Source organism: Camelina sativa, chromosome 4, assembly GCF_000633955.1.
Source record: "Camelina sativa cultivar DH55 chromosome 4, Cs, whole genome shotgun sequence".
Taxonomy (NCBI): Eukaryota; Viridiplantae; Streptophyta; class Magnoliopsida; order Brassicales; family Brassicaceae; genus Camelina; species Camelina sativa.
Window position 1 is genome coordinate 17,694,102 of NC_025688.1, and position 22,561 is coordinate 17,716,662.

At 33.1% G+C, this 22,561-nt stretch overlaps 3 protein-coding genes, 1 long non-coding RNA gene and 1 pseudogene across 4 annotated transcripts; 4 read left to right on the forward strand and 1 right to left on the reverse strand.

The window, feature by feature from the left end:
* Positions 795–4,706, forward strand: LOC104783996 (receptor-like serine/threonine-protein kinase SD1-8). Its single transcript, XM_010509079.1, has 8 exons — positions 795–1,560; positions 1,791–2,075; positions 2,588–2,749; positions 2,843–2,985; positions 3,060–3,270; positions 3,733–3,970; positions 4,109–4,259; positions 4,347–4,706. The coding sequence occupies exons 1-8, from the start codon at positions 795–797 to the stop codon at positions 4,656–4,658; spliced, it is 2,268 nt and encodes a 755-aa protein (XP_010507381.1). The 3' UTR covers positions 4,659–4,706.
* Positions 5,149–7,306, reverse strand: LOC104780922. The gene is made up of 2 exons (XR_766837.1): positions 7,159–7,306; positions 5,149–5,469 (listed from the first exon to the last, which is right to left on the reverse strand). It is a non-coding gene; the product is annotated as an uncharacterized LOC104780922 (long non-coding RNA).
* On the forward strand, positions 8,625–10,510 carry LOC104780923 (protein HYPER-SENSITIVITY-RELATED 4). Its single transcript, XM_010505465.2, has one exon. The coding sequence runs from the start codon at positions 8,707–8,709 to the stop codon at positions 10,288–10,290; it is 1,584 nt and encodes a 527-aa protein (XP_010503767.1). The 5' UTR covers positions 8,625–8,706; the 3' UTR covers positions 10,291–10,510.
* Positions 10,633–19,307, forward strand: LOC104780924 (annotated as a pseudogene).
* Positions 20,086–21,974, forward strand: LOC104780925 (AAA-ATPase At3g50940-like). Its single transcript, XM_010505466.2, has 3 exons — positions 20,086–20,172; positions 20,369–21,391; positions 21,494–21,974. The coding sequence occupies exons 2-3, from the start codon at positions 20,393–20,395 to the stop codon at positions 21,848–21,850; spliced, it is 1,356 nt and encodes a 451-aa protein (XP_010503768.1). The 5' UTR covers positions 20,086–20,172; positions 20,369–20,392; the 3' UTR covers positions 21,851–21,974.

Genomic DNA, 22,561 nt, shown 5'->3' on the forward strand with positions numbered 1-22,561 from the left:
TTTGAAAATAAAAAATTTAAATTAGAATATGAAATGATTGTATTTGAGATATATGTTTATAAAATTATTGCATTTCATAAAATTTAAAACATATGAAACATTAAAATATAATAAATGACAAGTAAGTCGGCGACGAGGGTAGCTTAATATCGCCGGCGTTTGATGATTCAGTGGCCAGATCCTCCGATTGAATCTCCTCCTAATCGCCTCCGCCGATTCAATCTCCTCCGCTTCGCATCTCCTCCGATGCCCAAATCATCTGATTCCATATCTTTGATTCTATCTCCTTCATTGTCAATTCGCGTCTTCCATCGAGAGAGAGAGGGAGAGAAAGAAAAAAAAACTATCGACCATCAAATTTTTTTTTTATCTTCTATTAATCGGTTGCCCAACAAAAATGTAACATGTATGGTCTCTTATATCAAAATCGAGTCTTATTTATATCAAAATCGAGTCTACTAAATAAGAGATTCTCTTATTTTTTTTTCTTTTATCTGATTTATTTTTTTTCTTCTTCTTAGTTAAAACTCCTCTTACAACTCCCCGTTGGGGATAACCTAAGGTATGCAACATATGTAGTGTTGTTGAAAATTAGTAAGTTGCAATTATGTTATGTGACATAATGTATGTAGTGTTGTTGAAAAACTAGTGAAAACTGATATGTATTTAAATAAATTAGGTAGCGTAGCTAATTGTGTTAACAATTTGGGAAATTCTCTATATTATAATATGCTTCGTCCTTGGTTAGATGAGATGCAGAAACACAAAATATTGTCACTGTAACAGAAAAAAACATGAGAACAACCAAGTTAAGTTATCATACCTTGGTCATCTTACTTTCATCCCTGATCTTATTTAGGCTTCCACTTTCCTGTTCATTGTCCACAGGAGAAAATCGAACCATTTCAGCCAACGAGACGATCGTGTCTCCTGGAAATGTTTTTGAGCTAGGTCTTTTTCGCTCTGCCTCTGAGCATACTCCACATTGGTATTTGGGTATATGGTACAAGAACGATCCTAAGAAAACACGTATATGGGTCGCCAACAGATATAAGCCTTTCTACTTATCAGTAGGAACACTCCAATTCTCCGACGATGATCTCGTTCTTTCAGATGAGAATAATTCTCATGTCTGGTCGACCACTATTAACAGAGGAGGCGTGAGATCTCCAATGGTGGCACAGCTTCTTGATAACGGAAACTTCGTGGTGAAAGACTCCAATAACGACGAGCCGGATGGGTTTTTGTGGCAGAGCTTCGATTTTCCCACGGATACATTAGTACCGGGGATGAAATTGGGAATGGATCTAAAAACTGGAACCAAGGAAGCCCTTACATCCTGGGATCCTGATATTCCGTCAAACACTGGTTATTCCTTCCAACTTGAAAACCAAGCAGGGCTCTATGAGCTTTTTCTAGTGGTGCAAGAAACTTCGAAGCATTTTTACCGGAGCGATCTGTGGGATGGAATACGCTTTGGTGACATACCGCTTGAGTTTTCACCTACCTACGTAAGCTCAGTTTGGGGGAACGTCTCCTACGTCGGTTTCGTAATGACAGGCAAAAACAACAACTCAAGATTGACATTGGCAGGAGATTCACTTGAGCTATTCACGTGGATACCTGAAACAATGCAATGGATCTCGTCTTGGTATCATAATTATGAAAAACATATATATCAAAGATGTGGGCCTAATAGTTACTCTTCGAAAAATACGACGTCGGGCCTGCAATGTAATTGTATAAAAGGGTTCGATCCAGCTTTGAATGAGAACTGGGCGTTAATGGAGGTGGGTGTCAAAGGAAGACGCGACTGAACTGCACCGGAGATCAGTTTTTACAGCTAAAGAATATGAAGTTGCCGGATACTAGAGGTGTAACTGTGGCTGTAGGAATTGAAAAGCAAAATTGCGAGATCCGTTGTCTTTCGAATTGTGTTTGTATCGCGTACGCTTATGTCGGTAGAAGAAAAGGCCAGGTCGGTTGTGTCATGTGGACCGGAACACTCGACGACTTCCAAAACTACGGTGTCGGTGGTCGAGACCTGTATGTGAAAGTGGCTGCTATAGATCACGGTGAGTCCATCAAACCTTTTGAAATTTAAAAATACAGTTTATATCTAGTTACTGATGAGTAAACTATTTTGTAAATCCCATGATCAGATTCAGATCTCTTGAAACCTTGTTCGGTAATTTCATAACTAGATATATTGATCTAATACTAATAATAATAATAATAGTAATAATAACACCACGAAGTTAGTCGACCACAACCTGTTAGATGAACGAGAGAGCAAGAAAGTTTGTTAACAAACGAATATCAAAAACTCATTCTCATTCAACTTAATCTCAACATTTTACATTTACTTCTTATATATGCATTACATTGACTAAACCGGGATTAGCAACATAAACCAGTTTCATCTATACTCTAATACAACCCTCTCATAAATTGGTTTGGGCCTAAAGTATAATTATACAATTTGGTAAGGCTTATAATAGAACAAATTTCGATTATTATTTTTGTTCATTTGTAGTATAGAACAAATTTCGATTAATTTTTTTGGTTAATTTGTATTTTTTATTAGGTGATGATGAGTCGAAGACGAACAACAGTACAAAAAGTAAAGGTATGGACGCGTTGAAGGTTACATTCATCACTATTATTGGACTCGTTGGAGTGGCACTAGCTACATTCGCCACATACTACTGTTGGAAACGGCACAAGCGAACCATAATAACTCATCATGGTACAGTATATATATTTTTAAAAACTTTTTTTTTTGTTGTAACTTTATTATTATTTTTTTCTTTGATTGTTTTCATGTTTTTTTAATGCTTAGGATCAACTAATACAACGGTAATGAACGAGGTAGCAGGTCAAACCAAATTTGACTTAATGAGTTTTACTGATGTTGCTGAAGCAACCAATCATTTCTCCGAAGCTAATAAGCTTGGAGAAGGTGGTTTCGGTGTAGTTTACAAGGTTAGAAAAACCAATTATAATGGATGACTCGAATCTTTCCATCAATAATTCTGATTAAAATTATGTGATAATAGGGAACATTGCCTAACAAGACTACTGTGGCGGTGAAAAGATTAGCTATTACATCGTCACAAGGAATCAACGAATTCAAAACCGAGGTACAAACTATATCGAACGTAATACACAAAAACTTAGTGCGCTTGCAGGGGTGCTGCTTGGAGGATCGAGAACAACTTTTAGTCTACGAATATTTGAAAAACTCCAGCCTCAATTACTATATTTTCGGTTAGTATTTATATATATACTTTTTTATTTTAAATGAATTTAAAATACCCTATCCACTTTGAAAACTAACCTATTTCTTGTTGTGATCGAAAGACAAGTATATATTTAATAAAAAATAATATATATATATATATATATATATTAATTAACATTTTTGGCTAAACATGAGACATTTAGCTATATAAAATTTTAATCAACATTTGAATAAGCTCAGCTCAAAAGTACTATGGCCCATGTGGCATTTTTTTTAGTCCTATCCTATACATTAAAACAACTTGAAAAGTTGGACTATATTTAAATATGTTAGGCCTTGAACAAGAAATAAAATAGAAATATTATATAAGAGCAATGTTCTCATGCACCTTCCTGCACAGCCCATAAAACCGCGCCTGAATTTTATGTTTCTTAGAAGCATTGAACTTGAACCAAATAAATTAATGTAATATGTTTTGTGATGGATAGATAAAACTCAAAGCTCGTTACTTAATTGGGAGAAAAGATACTTCGTCATCAAGGGTATTGTCTGTGGGCTATCCTATCTCCACAATTATGTGACACCGGCGATAATTCATAGGGACATCAAACCGAGTAATATCTTACTCGGTAAAGATATGATCCCAAAAATATCAGATTTTGGGATGGCCAAACTTCTTGATTCTGGTGACACGAAAGCTACGACCAATAGAGCAGTTGGTACACGGTTAGTAATCAAAACTAACTCATTATGATATATACTGTATTGTCTTTGAAAATATAAAGTCTTTGTCGTAGATAATATTTCTTTTAGAAAATAAGAAGACACTCATAATTTCGAATTTTCATATCCATACTACATTAGCGGTTATATGTCCGAAGAGTACGCGTTACATGGAAAAATGTCGGAGAGATCAGATATATTTAGCTTTGGGGTCACCCTTCTTGAAATCGTAACTGGGAAGCGGAACATCGAGTTTTGCAACTATTACCATGGTGATAGTATGCTTGACTACGTAAGTAAGACTCAACCTTATACAGTATGTTTTAATACCAAAAAGGTTACAAAAATTTTAAATATGTGGTTTGTTATCTTGTAAAAGGTATGGAGGCACTTTGATGAGGGGAACAGTTTACAGGTTGTTGATCCGAACTTTGTAGATTGTTCACTGGTTGAAGAGGAGGTCGTGAGATGTATACAAGTTGCTCTACTCTGTGTTCAACAAGATGTAGACGACAGACCAAGCACAGAATCCGTCGCTTTAATGCTCGCAACCACGATGATGGAAATTCCTATACCAAAGAAGCCAAACTATTTTTATGCTAGATTTCTCAGCGACATGGCTTCCTCGTCGACGGTCAAGGAGTCTACATCCATAAATCAAGTTACCTTATCGTCCATCATAAGTCGGTGATGTGATATAAACAAGATATTGAAATAATATTATTTTGTAATGTCTGTATCACAGATATATATTATTCCGAATTTTATAAATTATGTCATATGTTATCGTGTGATGCATAGATTCTATTTACTAGCTTAAATAGTTTAAACAAATAATTAAGTTTTTGGTAAGAGACTTGTCAAGCTTGGAAACAAAATAATATATATATATATATATATATATATATATCGAGTTTTATTTTAGAAAATCATGTAACATCAGATGTATAACGAATCCATTCTAGTCTTATTGAGTTTTTTTGCTCTGTCTTCTATTATATGAAGGGTTTTCAAACAATTTGCTAGTTTCATCTTTTACTTGTCACTTTTGTTATTCACAAGACTGATTCAAAGGAAGCTGGGAAACTATTACCAAATGATGCCTTAATTATGATTGGCACAGTAGTGATGATGGTGCAATAAACCTTTAGTCCCCAAGGGAAATGCACAACTAGCCAATCTTGTCAAGATCCTCTTAATTAATTAATGAGTATTGTTCTTTCCGCGGAAGAACCAGATATTGCTTGCATCCGTTCTCAGGTAACTCTGTTTAGGCCACTTGACTCTGATCATTGATCCCAAGGTACTTGTTTCTGAATTTGTTTGAACAACCAGTTGTCTTTCATTAGCATGACATTAACTAATTTTCCAGTAAGAGCCTACACCAACTTTAGCTACAAAATAACATTTCCAGGCGTCCAATTATACAAGAGCTAGAGATGTGTGCACGTTTACAATTATCTCACAATCAAACCTCAGGATAGAGCTTTCAATTCTGTAAGCTGTAAAGAAGAAGTAAAAAACATTTTGTGTGAGAAATCTCAATTGCATCCACAAAAACCAAAACGGAAAAAGAGTATGAACTACACTCATGTATGTCTCTCACCAGTCCTGTAAACCATCGGTGTTTCACTAGTTTATTAATGATTTCCCGAAGAAAAGGCAAAAAGCAAGAACACATGCCACACCAATATACAATGTCCCTCTCTATCTTGACGTCAAACACACAAGTAAGCTTGCTTTTGGACCCCTTCAAATCTCTAAGAGGGCAGTATATTATTGGTCTTACATAAACAAGCTTAACTACGAATGAGGTGAACACATGGTCTGACTGTATTTGGCCAACAATCATCTACACCACAGTTTAGTGCTATTTATGGCAGCAATTGGACAAGTAAACAAAATCAAAAACCTACCAACGGAGATTTTCTACCAGAGAAGCCTTAAAATAAAACATAAAACCTAATCTCTAAGAAATACTATATACCCCTAGAATTAAGATGAAGATAGAAAAATAATAAATTTTAAGAAACTGGTGGAATTGATTTAATAGTAATGTATATATATATTAACATTTTCACAGCAGTTTTAATAAAGAAGGCTTGAAGTTTAAAATTATTTACAAAGAATGTCATTGTAATTAAAACCTAAAAAAAATTGAATAAAGCAAAAATTAGGATAATCTTTCCATATCCATCCGAAAATCTTAAATCGGGTATTATGTTTCTAAAATTATCTCGATCTTCAATACTATTTAAACAAAACAAACCACATTTAATATTTTAAGATTATAGAAACTAGAATATCTTAATTACATCTTCGATTTTGATTATATGGGAACTGGAAATTATAGAATTATTAGCAACTGGAAACCAATATATTCACTTATTCTTAATCACTGGTATATTACTCGCATATTCTATATAAGCTTTCTAAATCTTACTCAAACATTCCGAAATTGTGAGATCTTGAAAATATTATCTACTTTCTCGACAAGTTTATCTCTAATCACTCACCTACAACCCTAAGATCTCCTTATAAGTTTATAAACACTGCTCATTCACCACAGCTCATAACACCAAAAAAAGAAACACACAAGCAGAAAATCTTAACTATTATCATTACTGCTTTGTTTACCTTTCTAATAGACGTTCGCTTATTCAAACTATGTTTTTGTAAGGATTATTCATTTCATTACTTAAGTTATTGATTTACGCTATACTCTCCTATATCCAAACCACATTGTTATATATGAGTTATTTTATTCAGCAACAATCAATTTTTTGTTTTTTTTTCCATTAACAATCAGTTTACATTTCTGAAATTTAGACGTTTTTATACAACTTAGGCAATGAAAATTGGTTACTAATTACCATTGCATCCCTAGCTTGATCAAAATTATTGAGCTATTACGGCTGATTTTGTTGTGTATTACCAGCCACCTATCAAATAAATGCATCTTATTAAAAAGTGTATTAATGATAGAAGTGCATATTATCTAGGGTAGTTCAACATCTAATTGTAATCGAATAAGTACATCAAAGCTGAAGCTGAAAGATTGAGTGGAAAATATAAAAGAAAATCATATATAAGACCATATCAACCATTCCAGTCACATTCAAATCCAGGTCTAACACTAGACACTCTCAACATATAATTCTATTACATCAAGTGTATATTCTCTTACATACCTATGTGACTTCCAATTTAGAGCTTCTGTTCTGAGACAAAATCAAGTCTAGAATTTGTCATTTCGTAGTGTACAATCTATCTCCCATTGTCTTCGATGAATATACAAATAACAACATCTCTTCCGTAATTGCTCATTCTATACATTATATTTTTTTTTGGACAAACTAAGCTTTATATTAATCTCTTATAACAAACTAAGCTTTATATTAGTCAAAATAGGAGCAAACACAACACTTAATCCACAAGCGGATTACGACAAAATATTAAACCCCTTAAAAAATTGTCCTCACGGTTAAAGTCTATGCGGATTACAGGTTTTAGCAGGGTACGTCTGCGGTTTGGCATGTCGTCCAAAAGACCACAAATATATGATTAAAATTAATATATTATATATAAATAATATTTTTACATAGTTATGTAAATATAATAGGTGAAATATGTGATAATGTGAGAAATTTTAATTTATAACAATTAAGATATTTACAAAATATCATTATTATAAGTTATTTTTTTGTCGTTGCCACTAAATTTTTAAAGAATACTTAATATAAATTTAGGCAAATTTAGGCCGGGAACATGCTTGGTAATAACTTTAACAACCGCGGTTTTAGTGGGTTGACTCGCTGCAGTCCAAGAAAAAAATATGGATCAACCTGTTTGACACCTCTAAATACATAATTATTATAAACAAACAAGTACAACTTAATAATATAAAATGATATTAATACCAGTTCTATAACAAAAATAAATCTTCATGCGATATACCATAAATTAAATCGGAGAATTAACAATCAAAATACAATTATACAATCTTAAACATCAAATAAAACGTATAAAATTAACTAATATTTACAACTTGAAATTTAATGATTTTAGTAAAAATATAATTTCGCGGTGTACCACGGTTTAAAATCTACTTATTATTTGATGTATACAGTATGCAACCACTATGTGCATAAACACTATTAACCGTTATTGGATTAAATGAGTGGAAGTGACACGGTTTCTTTCTGCTACACTAACATTTTCTCTAAAACTACTTTTACAAGAATTGAGTGATCCACACGTTAAGTCAGTCTTTGTTTACTAATTCTTTTATTGTTTTTGTTCGACGCATGGATCGGATCATTCATTTGTTTACTAAGTCAAATAAACCTCATGAACAAGTCATTGGAGCCCATTAAAACTCTTTTTACTTTTCTTCTTTTTTTTTATTTGTTATTTTATAACTTAGANGTCATTGGAGCCCATTAAAACTCTTTTACTTTTCTTCTTCTTTTTTATTTGTTATTGTATAACTTAGCAACTTCCACGTTGTAGGCAATGGGAAGGATCCTCGCTACTTCCTTGCGTCCATTAGTCTTCCGTTCCCACTTCCCACCAATCATACATAAATTCTGATTGTGTTTTTTTTTGGGGGTTAATTAAACNTCCATTAGTCTTCCGTTCCCACTTCCCACCAATCATACATAAATTCTGAATGTGTTTTTTTGGGGGTTAATTAAAGACAACTCAAAAACTAGAGACAGACACACCCAAAACTAAAGATGAGCTCCTCTGACTCTTCTTCCGCGGAATCCCGTCTGGCCACGGCTAAGACGGTTCTCACCACCGCGGCTTCGGTGGCTGCAACCGCAATGCTGGCTCGATCGCTAGTCCAAGATTATTTGCCTGACGAGGTGCACAACTACATTTCCTATGGCTTCCGCAGTATCTTTAGTTACTTCTCCTCCCAAATGACGATAATCATCGAAGAATTTGAAGGTTTTGCTCACAATGAAGTCTTTGAGGCTGCAGAGGCCTATCTAGCCACCAAGATCTCTCCTTCTAACAAAAGAATCAAAGTGAGTAAACACGAGAAAGAAAACAACTACAATGTCACCGTGGAGCGTGACGAGGAAGTTGTGGACACCTACAACGGGGTCAAATTCCAGTGGATCCTCCATTGTCGCCATGTCGAGTCCAAGCACTTCCACAACCCACGGGATCTAAACTCCACGCTGAGATCTGAGGTCCGATCATTCGAGCTTAACTTCCACAAGAAGTTCAAAGACATAGCTCTTGAATCTTACCTGCCATTCATGGTGAAAAGAGCCACGTCGTTGAAGCAAGAGAAGAAAACACTCAAGATCTTCACTCTCTCCCCTGAAAACATGTATGGGAATTACTCTGACGCGTGGACCTCTGTTACTCTTGACCATCCTTCTACCTTCAAAACTCTAGCAATGGATTCAGATGTCAAGAGAAATGTGATGGACGATCTAGACCAATTTGTGCAGCGGAGAGACTACTATAAGAGAGTTGGTAAAGCTTGGAAGAGAGGTTACTTGCTGTACGGTCCACCGGGTACTGGGAAATCAAGTTTAATCGCAGCCATGGCCAATCACCTCAACTTTGATATCTACGACCTAGAGTTGACTGCGGTTAACAACAACTCTGAGCTCCGGCGGTTATTGATTGCCACTGCTAACCGTTCGATTCTTATTGTAGAAGATATCGATTGTTCACTAGAACTCAAAGATAGGACTAGTGACGAACCTGACGAAATGGAGGATCCACGGTATAAAAAGGTGACGCTCTCTGGATTGTTAAATTTCATAGATGGTCTATGGTCAAGCTGCGGTGACGAAAGGATCATAATATTCACAACCAATTACAAAGAGAAACTCGACCCAGCGTTGTTGAGGCCAGGGCGTATGGACATGCACATTCACATGTCCTACTGCACACCGAGTACTTTCAAAGCTCTTGCTTCAAACTATCTAGAGATCAAAGAGCACCACCTTTTCAGCAAGGTCGAGGAAGGTATTGAGGCGACAGAGGTTACCCCAGCAGAGGTGGCTGAACAGCTTATGAGGAATGACACTGTTGATAAGGTTCTTGAGGGTCTGATCGAGTTCTTGAAAGTCAAGAAGATCGAAAACGAACAAGATAAGGCCAAGAAAGAAAAGCAAGAGTTGGAGAACAAGACAAAGACCACCGAGGGAAAAGATCATTCGGTAGTCAAGAAAACCGAAGAGGTTGATGAACAGCAAGTGAGGAACGACCGTGTTGATAAGGTTCTTGAAGGTTTGGTCGAGTTATTAAAAGCCAAGAAGATGGAGAACGACCAAGATAAAAGCCAAACATGAGGAGCGACATGAACTTGGCAGAATATATCAATACCTTAATTATTAAAATCGCCTGAGAAGAATCGTTGATTTGTCTCTCTATTTTGGGATGATCCAACATTACAAAGGAGCTAAATTAATAGCCAAAAACACAAGGATTAAGTCATATAATGAATGAAGTTCATATGATTTTATTCCACTAAATTAAGTCGATCATTCAGTAATAAGAATTTCTCACTAATCAGAAAGAGATGTCTTTTTATTCCAACTCCAAAGACTTGCAGTTTCTGGAAAATACATAATCGACTAAAGTTACTGTCTACCAACACTCTACAGTTTCAGATTTAGACCTAAGATTTCAAGAATCGGTCTGATAAACCAAGAAATCAGAAAGTAAAATTCAAAGCATAAACCCCCTTGATTAGAGATCTAGCAAGTAGGCAAGAATAAGGAAAACACAGAGTAAGAAGAACCAATAATGCAGACAAGGAGACAAAAAATTGACTTAATACTTAACCTACCGCGGAGTCCGAGTGGAATCCCATTTGTTATCAAGTCTGCAAAATCAACCACTCATAGCTCCTCGGATCCATATGATCCAAGACGGCTTTGATTTCTAAGGTACCGAGTTTTCTTCCACTTTTTCTTGATATTAAAAGGGCTATAATTTTAGCACACTACACAATACGTTGACTAATACTTTCTTTATTAAATGGGCCGTACATGTTTTAATTGTTCTTCTTTTTTCTCTATATATTACTAGGTAGGACTGAGACCTCCTGCGAGTATTTTAAAAAAATAAAATTAAAATTAAAATTATACATTATGAAATTATTTAAATGAAATAGAATAGTTTGAATACATAAACTTTTACTAAAAACACAATCATCAAAATGAAAACTTATAACAAAAAATATTATGTAGAATAGACGCAACTTTGCAAAACATATTGTTTAAATTATTATAAATATAAGATATTTTTACAAAGAATTATGGTATAGAGCTAAAATTAAAAAAAAATCTATACTAACAAAAAGTATGAGCTAAAATCTCATAAGACCGTCCACATAAGATTTTAAACAACCAATAGAAATTTGACGTATCACTTATTAATATTTTATACAATTTCCAGAATTTTCTATATTAAAAATTATTTTAAACAACCTATCATGATTTGACATATCATTCATTAACATTTTTTAAATTTACAGAATTTTTTAGAAAAAGGAAAATTTTAAATTTATGGAAATAAAAAAACTAAGCACAATATCCCACATCGGCTAGAAATTTTTTAGACAATAGTTCAGAACCAGTATAAATAAGATTAATATGCTTCCAACAACGAATGAGCAGGAAAGCTTGATTTATCATGTGTCCAAGTTTAAAAGTTTTATTTGGTTTGATCTGGTTTTTTATTTGATCAAATTAAAACTTTAAACAGTTTCAAAAAAAAATTATAATATTTAAAAATTTTAAAAGTTGAAATATTATAAATATTGAAACTTTTAAAAGTTCTTAGCTTTTCAAAAGTTTTTAAATATTATAAGTTTTAAATTTTAAAAGTTTAAAATATTATAAATATTGAAATTTTTAAAAGTTTTTAGCTTTTAAAAAGTTTTAAAATATTATAATTTTAAAATTTTAAAATATTATAAATATTTGAAACTTTTTAAAAGGTTCAAAATTTATATTTCGAAACCTTTTAAAAGTTTAAAATATTATAAATATTGATGCAAAACATAAATTATCTTATTTATCTACATTTGTGCTTTTGATTTCTTATGAGCTGTAAAACATATTTTTGTGTATGATTTTATAGATGAGTTGATATTCTTTCATTAATTTTTTATTTTTGGGTCTAAAGAAGAAGGATTGACATTGCAAGACCTTAATTTGATGTTTGAGTCAAATTTTGAGGTTTAAAGAAGAAAGATGGACGACAAACACACATGTTTTATTAGCTATACATAGGCATGACCAGAGTTACGGTTGTCACAGTTAAGGTTTATTAACCATCGGTTATGGTTTTGTAACCTTATACTAATAAAAAGTATGAGCTATAAGCTCCTAATGCCGTCCACATAGGATTTTAAACAACCAATAGAAATTTGACATATCACTTATTAACATTTTATACAATTTCCAGAATTTTCTATATTAAGAATTATTTTAAACAACCTATCATGATTTGACATGTCATTCATTAATATTTTTTAAATTTACTGAATTTTTTAGAAAAAGGAAAATTTTAAATTTATGGAAATCAAAGAACTAAGCACAATATCCCACATCGGCTATAAATTTTTTAGACAATGGTTCAGAACCAGTATAAATAAGATTAATATGCTTCCAACAACGACTGAGCAGGAAAGCTTGATTTATCAGGCATCCAAGTTTAAAAAATTTATTTGGTTTGATCTGGTTTTTTATTTGATCAAATTAAAACTTTAAACATTTTCAGAAAAATATTATAATATTTAAAAATTTTAAAAGTTTAAATATTATAAATATTGAAATTTTTTAAAAGGTTCAAATTTTATATTTCGAAACCTTTTAAAAGTTTATAATATTATAAATATTGATGCAAAACATAAAGGGGCATTCTTAAAAATGTCACTTTTTTCATGTGCCCTTTTTAAAAATACCCCTCCATATTGGCCATTTTGAAAACTACCCCTCTTTATGTACAAAATGATCAAATTACCCTTTTTTGAGTGACAGCAAGAATCTACAGTCATCAAAATCGAAAATATTTTCCTGCCAAAAATTTTAAAATTTATACCTTATAAAAACATTGTAAACGCTATTAAAAACCTTTCAAAAGTGTTTACAAGGTGTTTAAAAACCTTTTAAAAACCTTGTAAATGCATTTAAAAACCTTGTAAATGCTTTTTAAAAGCTTTTACAAGGTGTTTAACAACCTTTTAAACCCTTTTAAAAACCTTATAAAAACCTTGTAACTGCTTTTAAAAAACCTTGTAAATGCTTTTAAAAAAGCCTTATAAAAACCTTGTAAATGCTTTTAAAAACCTTATAAAAAGCGTTTACAAGGTGTTTAAAAATCTTTTTAAAAACCATTTGAAAACCTTTTAAAAACCTTATTAAAACCTGGTAAAATCGTTTACAAGGTGTTTAAAAAACCTTTTAAAACTCTTTAAAAAATCTTGTAAAACCTTTACAAGGTGTTTATAAGGCTTTTATAAGGTTTCTACCTTATAAAACCTTTTAAAAACCTTGTAAATTTTTTTTGGCGGGAATTTTTTTTGTCAAAAATTTTACAAAAAAACTTTTGGCGGGAAAATATGTCGGAAATGTTTTTGGCGGGAAAATTTTGTTTTGCTTTTTATTGATTAAAATATTTTTCATCTAAGGATAAAATGGTCATTAAAAATTAAAGGAGGGCAAAAATAAAAATGGCTAAAAAAGGGATATTTTTGAAAAAGGGGTAGATCAGAAAGGGTATTTTTAACAAAAAGGGTATTTTATCTTATTTATCTACATTTGTGCTTTTTATTTTTTATGAGCTGTAAAACATATTTTTGTGTATGATTTTATAGATGAGTTGATATTCTTTCATTAATTTTTTATTTTTGGGTCTAAGGAAGAAGGATTGACATCGCAAGACCTTAATTTGATGTTTGAGTCAAATTTTGAGGTTTAAAGAAGAAAGATGGATGACAAACACTCATGTTTTATTAGCTATACATAGGCATGACCAGGGTTACGTTTGTCACGGTTACGTTTAAATACGGTTACGGTTCAAGCGGGAACTGTTATATACGGTTATAGTTATTTGATAATATGATACAGTTGATATTATTTGATGATATAATATAATTGATATTATATATTTATAATTAATATGTTCTTATAGTGTACTCATATTTCTATATATCATATGATTCATATTAATTAAAAATTATTAGTATGTTTTATTATGTTTCTAAAATATTATAAACCAAGTAAGGATTTTGGTTTGAGAAGTTTCTAAACGCGTGGATCTAAAACAAAATAAGTATATGGATAAAATTGTCAATAATTGGGTGCATGTGTTGACTATGTTGGTAATCATGAATTTCACAAATTTTATGAGAAAAGAAATGATTTTGTTCTTGAGTTTGATGGGTTAACAAGTTGTGTAGTAGTCTAAAAAATGGTTTTCAGTGGAAGAATGTGAAGAAGTTGACGAGGAAGAAGAAGAAAAAGAGTATAACGAATAACCAAACAGTAAAAGTTACAATGACAATAAACACAAAATTTGACAATGAAAATGACAAGAAAGAATATGAAGAATAAGAAAACATTGAATAAAAAACACGAAAACATAGGTGGTAGCGATCAATTAAATATGAAAACGAGTTAAATTCATGATTATAAAATTGTTTCATTTTTTGTGGTGGTCAAAGAAAATGGTTTAGGATATGTGAGGTCATCAGTTTGATTTGCCTCGTGTGGACGTCAAGTTAACTTTATGATTTTTTTTTATCAGATTTGATTTTATAACACAACTGATTTTTATATTTTTAAAAATTGTGTATCTGAAATTTATTTTTTTCTATAGTACTAATTTTTTTTATGAGATAATATTTTATTACCGCAATTAATCATATATAATTTTTATCAAAATATATCAAATAAACCCACGCGTAGCGTCGGTTCAAAACCTAGTCATTATGAAAAAGTGATCCTTAATGAGAATATTGAACTAATGGTTATAATGAGTAATGTAATTTTCTATTAAAGAACTATAATTAAAAATATATTTAATAATGAGTGAAACAGTATCAACAAAAAATTAAAATTAAAATACACTACTCTTAAGAACAAAATAAAATAAATTTTAAATATTAAAATAGTTTTTAACGAAAAGTTACGTTTAATAGACGCAACTGTAAATTCTATATTAAGTTTTATTGAATATCTATATTACTATAATCATTTCTAAAATTTTAGTTAGATTATAGAATAACATTAAATATTAGATATTAATATTCAAATTATTTAGATTTAACATAAGATGAAAAAATTGTTTAAAATAAAATGAAAAAATTGTTTCAAAGAACAATGAATTGTAAGTTATTGATGAATAGACAAATATATAGAGAGTTCAAAAGATATGACTATTTAAATAGACACACCTATTAGAACGAAAAATTGTGATGAAAAAATATGAATAAAATATAGTGAAAAGACACAACTATACAATGAACAAATACAACTGTTTGAGTTTTTAAGAAAGAACAAATAAAACGAATTTTTTTTATAAAAATGTACTACGAAAAGTCGCAACTGTTGTTTTTATTTATTCAGATTGTTATTATATTTTTTAAACGGAAAGTTAAGATAAATAGACACAACTGTAAATTCAATATTAAGTTGAAACAAATTTTTCATTTTATGTTGAATCTAGATAATTGAATATATTTTATAATCCAGCTAAAATTTTAGAAATGATTATAGCAATAGAGATAAAGAGACAAATATAAGGATTTAATTCTCTTGTGCCCCTATCCCAAGAATTCTTTTCTACGTATCCACTTTAATTCTACATACCACTCTTCTTTAATGAAAGGACGAAACTACCCCTCTAACAATTTTTAAATAAAAATCAAATATCTTAATTATACCAGTTGTACCCGTTGCACCCTAGTTGTACACGGTACACTCTAGTTGTACTCGGTACACCCTAGTTGTACCCAGTTGTACCCCGCATAGTGGGATTCGAATCCTGGGCGCGCGCACGTGCGCATGGAGCTCGCAACCACTGAGCTACTATGTTTTCGTTGAATACTTACTCGTTTAATTATATTAAACCTTTAACAACATTCATTAAGGGTAATATTATCTTTTTAGCATTGAGGGGTTTTTGAGAAATTGTTTTGATGAAAAGGGGGTATGAGATTGTAAGAGTTCAAAAAGCATGACTATTTAAATAGACACACCTATTAGAAAGAAAAGTTGTGATGAAAAAATATAAATAAAATATAGTGAAAAGACACAACTCTACAATGAACATATACAACCGTTTGAATTATAAAAAAAGCAAAGAAAAATATTTTTTACGAAAAGGTACTACGAAAAATCGTAACTGTTGTGTCTGCATTTGATTATACCTACAAACTCATATAAACTGCTTTTAAATAAAATGCATCTTTACTACCATATTCAAAAGTCAAATCCAAAAGCTCATTATATAATCTATCAAACTCTTGGAAAAAGATTCTAGGTATAAAATTAACTAAAAGTTGTAAATTAGATTCATCATTCTAAAAATCTTTTGTTAAATCAAGAATTGGAGGAATCTCTTTACTTTTAAAAGCATGAATGCTAGAGAATAATTTAGAGGGCTGTAAAAACCGTTGAGATTGAAAATTTTTATTATTTGGTGTCATGGCAAAAAAAAACAGTTCAAAATGACAAACATATATAGATTTCAAAAGATATAAATATTCAAATAGACACAACTCTACAATGAACAGTTGCAACTTTACAAAAAAACCGTTACAATGAACAATCATAACTTTTTGTAAAATATACAATTTATTTTTCTACAGATTTTTTTTGAAAATTATCCAAAAAGTATGATTGAAAAAACACAACTTTTGGTGACATTTATTCAGATTACTATTATATATAGGTATTTTCATTAAAATTATATATATGAAAGCATATTTATTACCATATTGAAAAGTCAAATCCAAAAACTCACTATGTAATCCATCTAACTTTTGGAAAAACACTCTAGGTATTTTCATTAAACTTTTATATTTAAAATTAACTAAAAGATGTAAATTAGTTTCATCATTCCAAAAATCTTTTGTTAAAAGAATGAATGCTATAAAATAATTTAGAAAAATGTATAAACCATTGAAATTGAAATTTTAGTTGATTTTGTGTCATGGCAAAAAAATGAAAACAGTTCAAACAAACAAATATATATAGATTTCAAAAGATATGAATGTTCCAATCAACACAACTTTACAATGAACAGTTGTAACTTTTCATAAATAACCGTTTTAATGATCTATCATGACTTTTCAGAAAATATCCAAAATGTACGATTGAAAAAACACGATTGTTGGTCGCATTTATTTGGATTGTTATTATTATATAGATTTTTATCATCTTCCTTTTTTCCTTAATTTTCTTTTTGTGTTATTTCCTTTTCGTGTTTATATTCATCTTTTTTTTGTTGTCAATTCCTAGCTATTATATAAAGAGTTTTTAGAAGTTCCTCCTCGTTGAGAGAAGACGTTCTAGTTCACGGTTCACTGAAGAAAACCTTTTCTTCTCACCCAAGGAACTTGGCAAATTAACCTAAGAGAGATACGATCGATCGAACTGGTTCGTAATTAGTTTTAGAGATCAGGTCTCAATGGCACTAACATCCCCGACTTGTCCACCTCGTGTGCATGTGGGTATGGGTATCGGTAGACACAAGACACTTGGAATGTCAAAACGACCTCGAATTGTTTCGGTTTATGCTGCAAATTATCCAGATATATTTGCACAAATCCTAGAAAAAACCAAGTCGGTACAAGTTTCGAAAGTTCTCACCACCGCAACTTCGGTGGCCAAAACCGCGGTGATGGCTCGATCGTTAGTCCAAAACTATGTGCCTCACGAGGTGCGACACTACATCTCAGATGAATTCCGCCGCCGCTTCGTTCTTGACTTTTCCTCTCAAATGACAATAACCATGAAGAATATGAAGGATACGTTCGCAATGAAGTCTTTGAGGCTGCCAAGGCCTATCTAGCCACCAAGATCTCTCCTTCCAACAAGAAAATCAAAGTGAGCAAACACGCCAAAGAAAAAAGCTACGACGTCACCGTGGAACGTGACGAGGAAGTTGTGGACACTTTCAACGGCGTCCAGTTCCGTTGGGTCCTCCGTTGCCGCCATGTTGAGTCAAACAAAGTCAGATCTGAGGTCAGATCGTTCCAGCTCAACTTCCCTAAGAAATTCAAAGACATAGCCCTTGAATCTTACTTGCCATTCATAGTGAAAAGAGCCACGTTAATGAAGCAAGAGAAGAAAAAGCTCAAGATCTTCACTCTCGACAGAGGCTGGTACTCAGGCACGTGGTCCTCTGTTACCCTTGACCATAAGTGTGATGGACGATCTAGACAAGTTCGTAAAGCGGAGCGACTACTATAAGAGGGTTGGTAAAGCTTGGAAGAGAGGATACTTGTTATACGGTCCACCAGGCACAGGGAAGTCAAGCTTGATCGCAGCCATGGCCAATTATCTCAACTTTGATATTTATGACTTAGAGTTAACTGCGGTTCGCGACAATTGTGAGCTCCGACAGTTGTTGATTGCCACTGCTAATCGTTCGATTATTATTGTGGAAGATATTGACTGCTCGCTCAAACTGAATAATAGGACAGCTGATGAATCTGATGATGAAGAAGAAGCTCCTGTGAAATCACGAAAGAAGAAGGTGACACTCTCTGGACTGCTAAATTTCATTGATGGTCTATGGTCAAGCTGCGGGGAAGAACGAATCATAATATTCACACCAAACTACAAAGAGAAACTCGACCCGGCCTTGTTAAGGCCTGGACGTATGGATATGCACATTCACATGTCGTACTGCACGCCGAGTGCTTTCAAGGTTCTTGCTTCAAACTATCTAGAGATCCAAGAGCACCCGCTTTTCACCAAGGTCGAGGAATATATTGAGGCCATAGAGGTTACTCCAGCAGATGTGGCGGAACAACTTATGAGGAATAATGACTCTGTTGATAAGATTCTTGAGGGTTTGGTCGAGTTTTTGGAAGCCAAGAAGATCAAAATGGAACAAGATAAGGCCAAAAAGGAACAAGATAAGGCTAAAAAGGAAGAGCAAGAATTGGAGGAGCAACTAGCGAAGGACAAGGAAACCAAAAACAAGAAAAAAGATTCGGTTGTGAAGAAAAAACGAAAAGGTTGATGAATAAGCTAATTCTCTGTTTTTTTTACTTGGAACATTTTTTTTTCTTTTATTTTTTAAATAAACCTTTCCTATTTATATGCGTACTCTTTATTTCATGAAAAAAAAAAAAGTTTCTAGCTTTTTTCTAAATATTAATGGTTTATATGTTCTATACATTTTTATATATTAATTAGTATCAATAAGTTTTGAATGAGAGACATTTTTATTAATATACTATTGGGATTAGGAAAGAAAAAAATGGTATTTTGGAAAAATAAAACTAATAATAGTGTGTTTGAAAATTTAACTTATTTTAGTGGTATTGATAAAGAAGAATTGCCCTTAGAAGAATTTGAGCCTATTAATTTACTCTATAACCATTCTAACCATTAAAAGGTTATATAGTTTGTATTTTGTTTATTAATGGCTAATTTATCCCTACCACCAATTCCTATCATCACAATCCGCTACCACCAGCAGCCACTGCCCACCGTCAGTCGTTAGATTCCGGCCAACTCCTCCGGCCACCTTTGGCTCCCACCCACCGCCAATTGTCGGATTCTCGGCCAACTCCTCTGACCACCTTCAACCACCACCCCTCCATCTACCGCCGGCCACTATTATCTTCCACTAACACCAAAATTGTCATTTTCTCTACCCTTCCTCCTATTTTTCTAATTTATTTGAAAATTATGCTATATTCTTAATTAGTTTATTAATTTTGGTTATACACCGAATTGACTCTTGCCTTAACCAAACAGTGAATTTCTTTTTTTGAAAAAAGAGAGTTAATTTGTCCAAAAAAAAATAGCTTACGTATTTTAAGAAATTATAAAGTCATTGCGACTATACTTACTAAATGGGCCGTAGATGTTGGCCCACTATACACAATTCGATTCACAAAATTGTAAATAATCATCTTCATCCCTAATTTTCTGAGAGGTATCGTGAAAGTTCGTTCAGTGATCGCAGAAGTGCTGCTGGTATCAATTTTTTCTTTTTGAATTGCTAGAATTTCAATTTTAGTTATCATCATAGCATCGTTTGATCAATCGAATCAGATTTATTTACCTCGTAAACCTTTAAGTTTAATCCTTCCTTAACCCTTTGTTTTTTTTAGGTTAGTTGTTCTGGTTTAGTGGCTCTGATTTTTTTTTTTTGTTTTCTTATTAAACTTAGTTATAAAGAGAGATTGAAAGGGAAATGAGTTCCTCTGCTTCATCCTCTAGTGAATCTCACTTAGCCACCGCCAAAACAGCTCTCACGGCGGTTGTATCAGTGGCTGCAGCCGCGATGCTAGCTCGATCAGTGGTTCAAGAATACATGCCAGGCGAGGTTCATGAGTTTATCTCTTACGGCTTCCGCAGATTCTTCAGCTACTTTTCTTTTGAGATGACTGCTGTGATTGAAGAGTTCGGAGGTTATGAACACAACCAAGTGTTTGAGTCTGCGGAGGCTTACCTCGCCACCAAGATATCTAATTCCACTAGAAGAATCAAAGTGAACAAGCATGAGAAACAGAGCCATTATAGTGTCTCCGTCGAACGTGATGAGCAAGTTGTGGATACTTTTGATGGCGTCAAGCTCAGTTGGATCCTTGTTTGTCGCCATGTCGACAAAAAAGATTTTCGTAACCCGCGGGATCTCAACTCCACTTTGAGATCTGAAGTGCGTAGTTACGAGCTCAGTTTCCGAAAGAAGTTCAAGAACGTGGTTCTTGAATCCTACTTGCCGTTCGTGGTGGAACAAGCTGCTTTGATGAAACAAAACCGTAAGACTTTGAAGATCTTCACCCTTGATTCTTACTCGGTGGAGTGGACCTCTGTGACTCTCGACCATCCTTCCACGTTTCGCACTCTCGCCATGGATCCCGAGGTTAAGAGAAACTTGGTGGAGGATCTCGATAGATTCGTGCAGCGGAAAGGCTTTTACGGGAGGGTTGGAAAAGCTTGGAAGAGAGGGTATTTGTTGTATGGTCCACCCGGTACTGGCAAATCAAGCTTGATCGCTGCCATAGCTAATCACCTTAACTTTGATATCTATGACTTAGACTTCACATCGCTTAAAAGCAATGCTGAGCTTCGGACGTTACTTATGTCTACTGCAAATCGTTCCATTCTAGTTGTGGAAGATATTGATTGTTCAATCGAGTTCAAAAATCGCACTACTGATGAGGACAACGACGATACCTTGTATAAAGCGGTGATGCATTTTTTGGATATTCACTATCACTTTAATGTTTGTATGTCTTGCTTCTTAGCCTAAACTCATAATTAACTAATGTTGTGGTTGGTCGTTTTTCAGGTCACACTCTCTGGTCTATTGAATTTTGTAGACGGACTATGGTCAAGTTGTGGTAACGAGCGGATCATAGTGTTCACAACTAACTACAAAGAAAGATTGGATCCAGCATTGTTGAGGCCAGGGCGTATGGACATGCACATTCACATGTCGTATTGCACACCAGCTGCTTTTAAGGTTTTGGCTTCAAATTATCTCGAGATTGAAGATCATATAACTTTCGAACAGATTGAGGAATTGATCCGAGAAACACAAGTTACACCAGCTGAAGTAGCTGAACAGTTGATGAGGAGTGACTCTGTGGATAAGGTACTCCAAGGACTAGTTGAGTTCTTAAAAGCTAAGAAAAGTTGTAAATGACGAAGCTAAAGGCCAAAATCATCAATTTAAAATTTTTGAGTAGTTAATTTAGTTTTTTTCGATGTTAAAAACAATTTTTACTATTGTCTTCTTACGGATTTTATGAAGTCAGAGATTTATTGAATTTATCAACTATAAATCCTATCTCCGACAAAAGTATAAAGAAAACGAGTTCGGTTGACTCTTGACTTAAAATTGTGAAACCGTTGACTTTCAAATTCGATAAAGTTTCTTGTAAGCTCATTCCTGAAACCAAAGTTTGCAAAAGATCCAAAGATCAGGAGCTTCAGATCCTAAACGGCTAAGTCACTTCCTTGTAAGTGTTCTCTTACCATGAGATAGACTTTACTTTGGTTAGATTCATTTCAATTTTCTAAGGATTCTACATGGTTCTTGAGAAACTACGGAATAGTTAAAGACTAATCCAGTACTGAGATTCTATTAGTCGTTGGTGGATTGATTTTTTAGAAAGTTCGATCTAATGAAACACATAACCGATTATATTATTGTTTGGAAATATTTCTGAAAGTTGCAGGTGTCTGAGAAAATGGTGGACGCTGTTGTAACAGTGTGTCTAGAGAAAGCCTTGAACATCCTCGAAGAAAAAGGCCGAACCGTATCTGAATACGGAAAACAGTTAAAAGATTTGCAAGTTGAGTTGAAATATATGCTGTCTTTTCTCAAGGATGCAGAGAGGAAGAAGAGAACTAA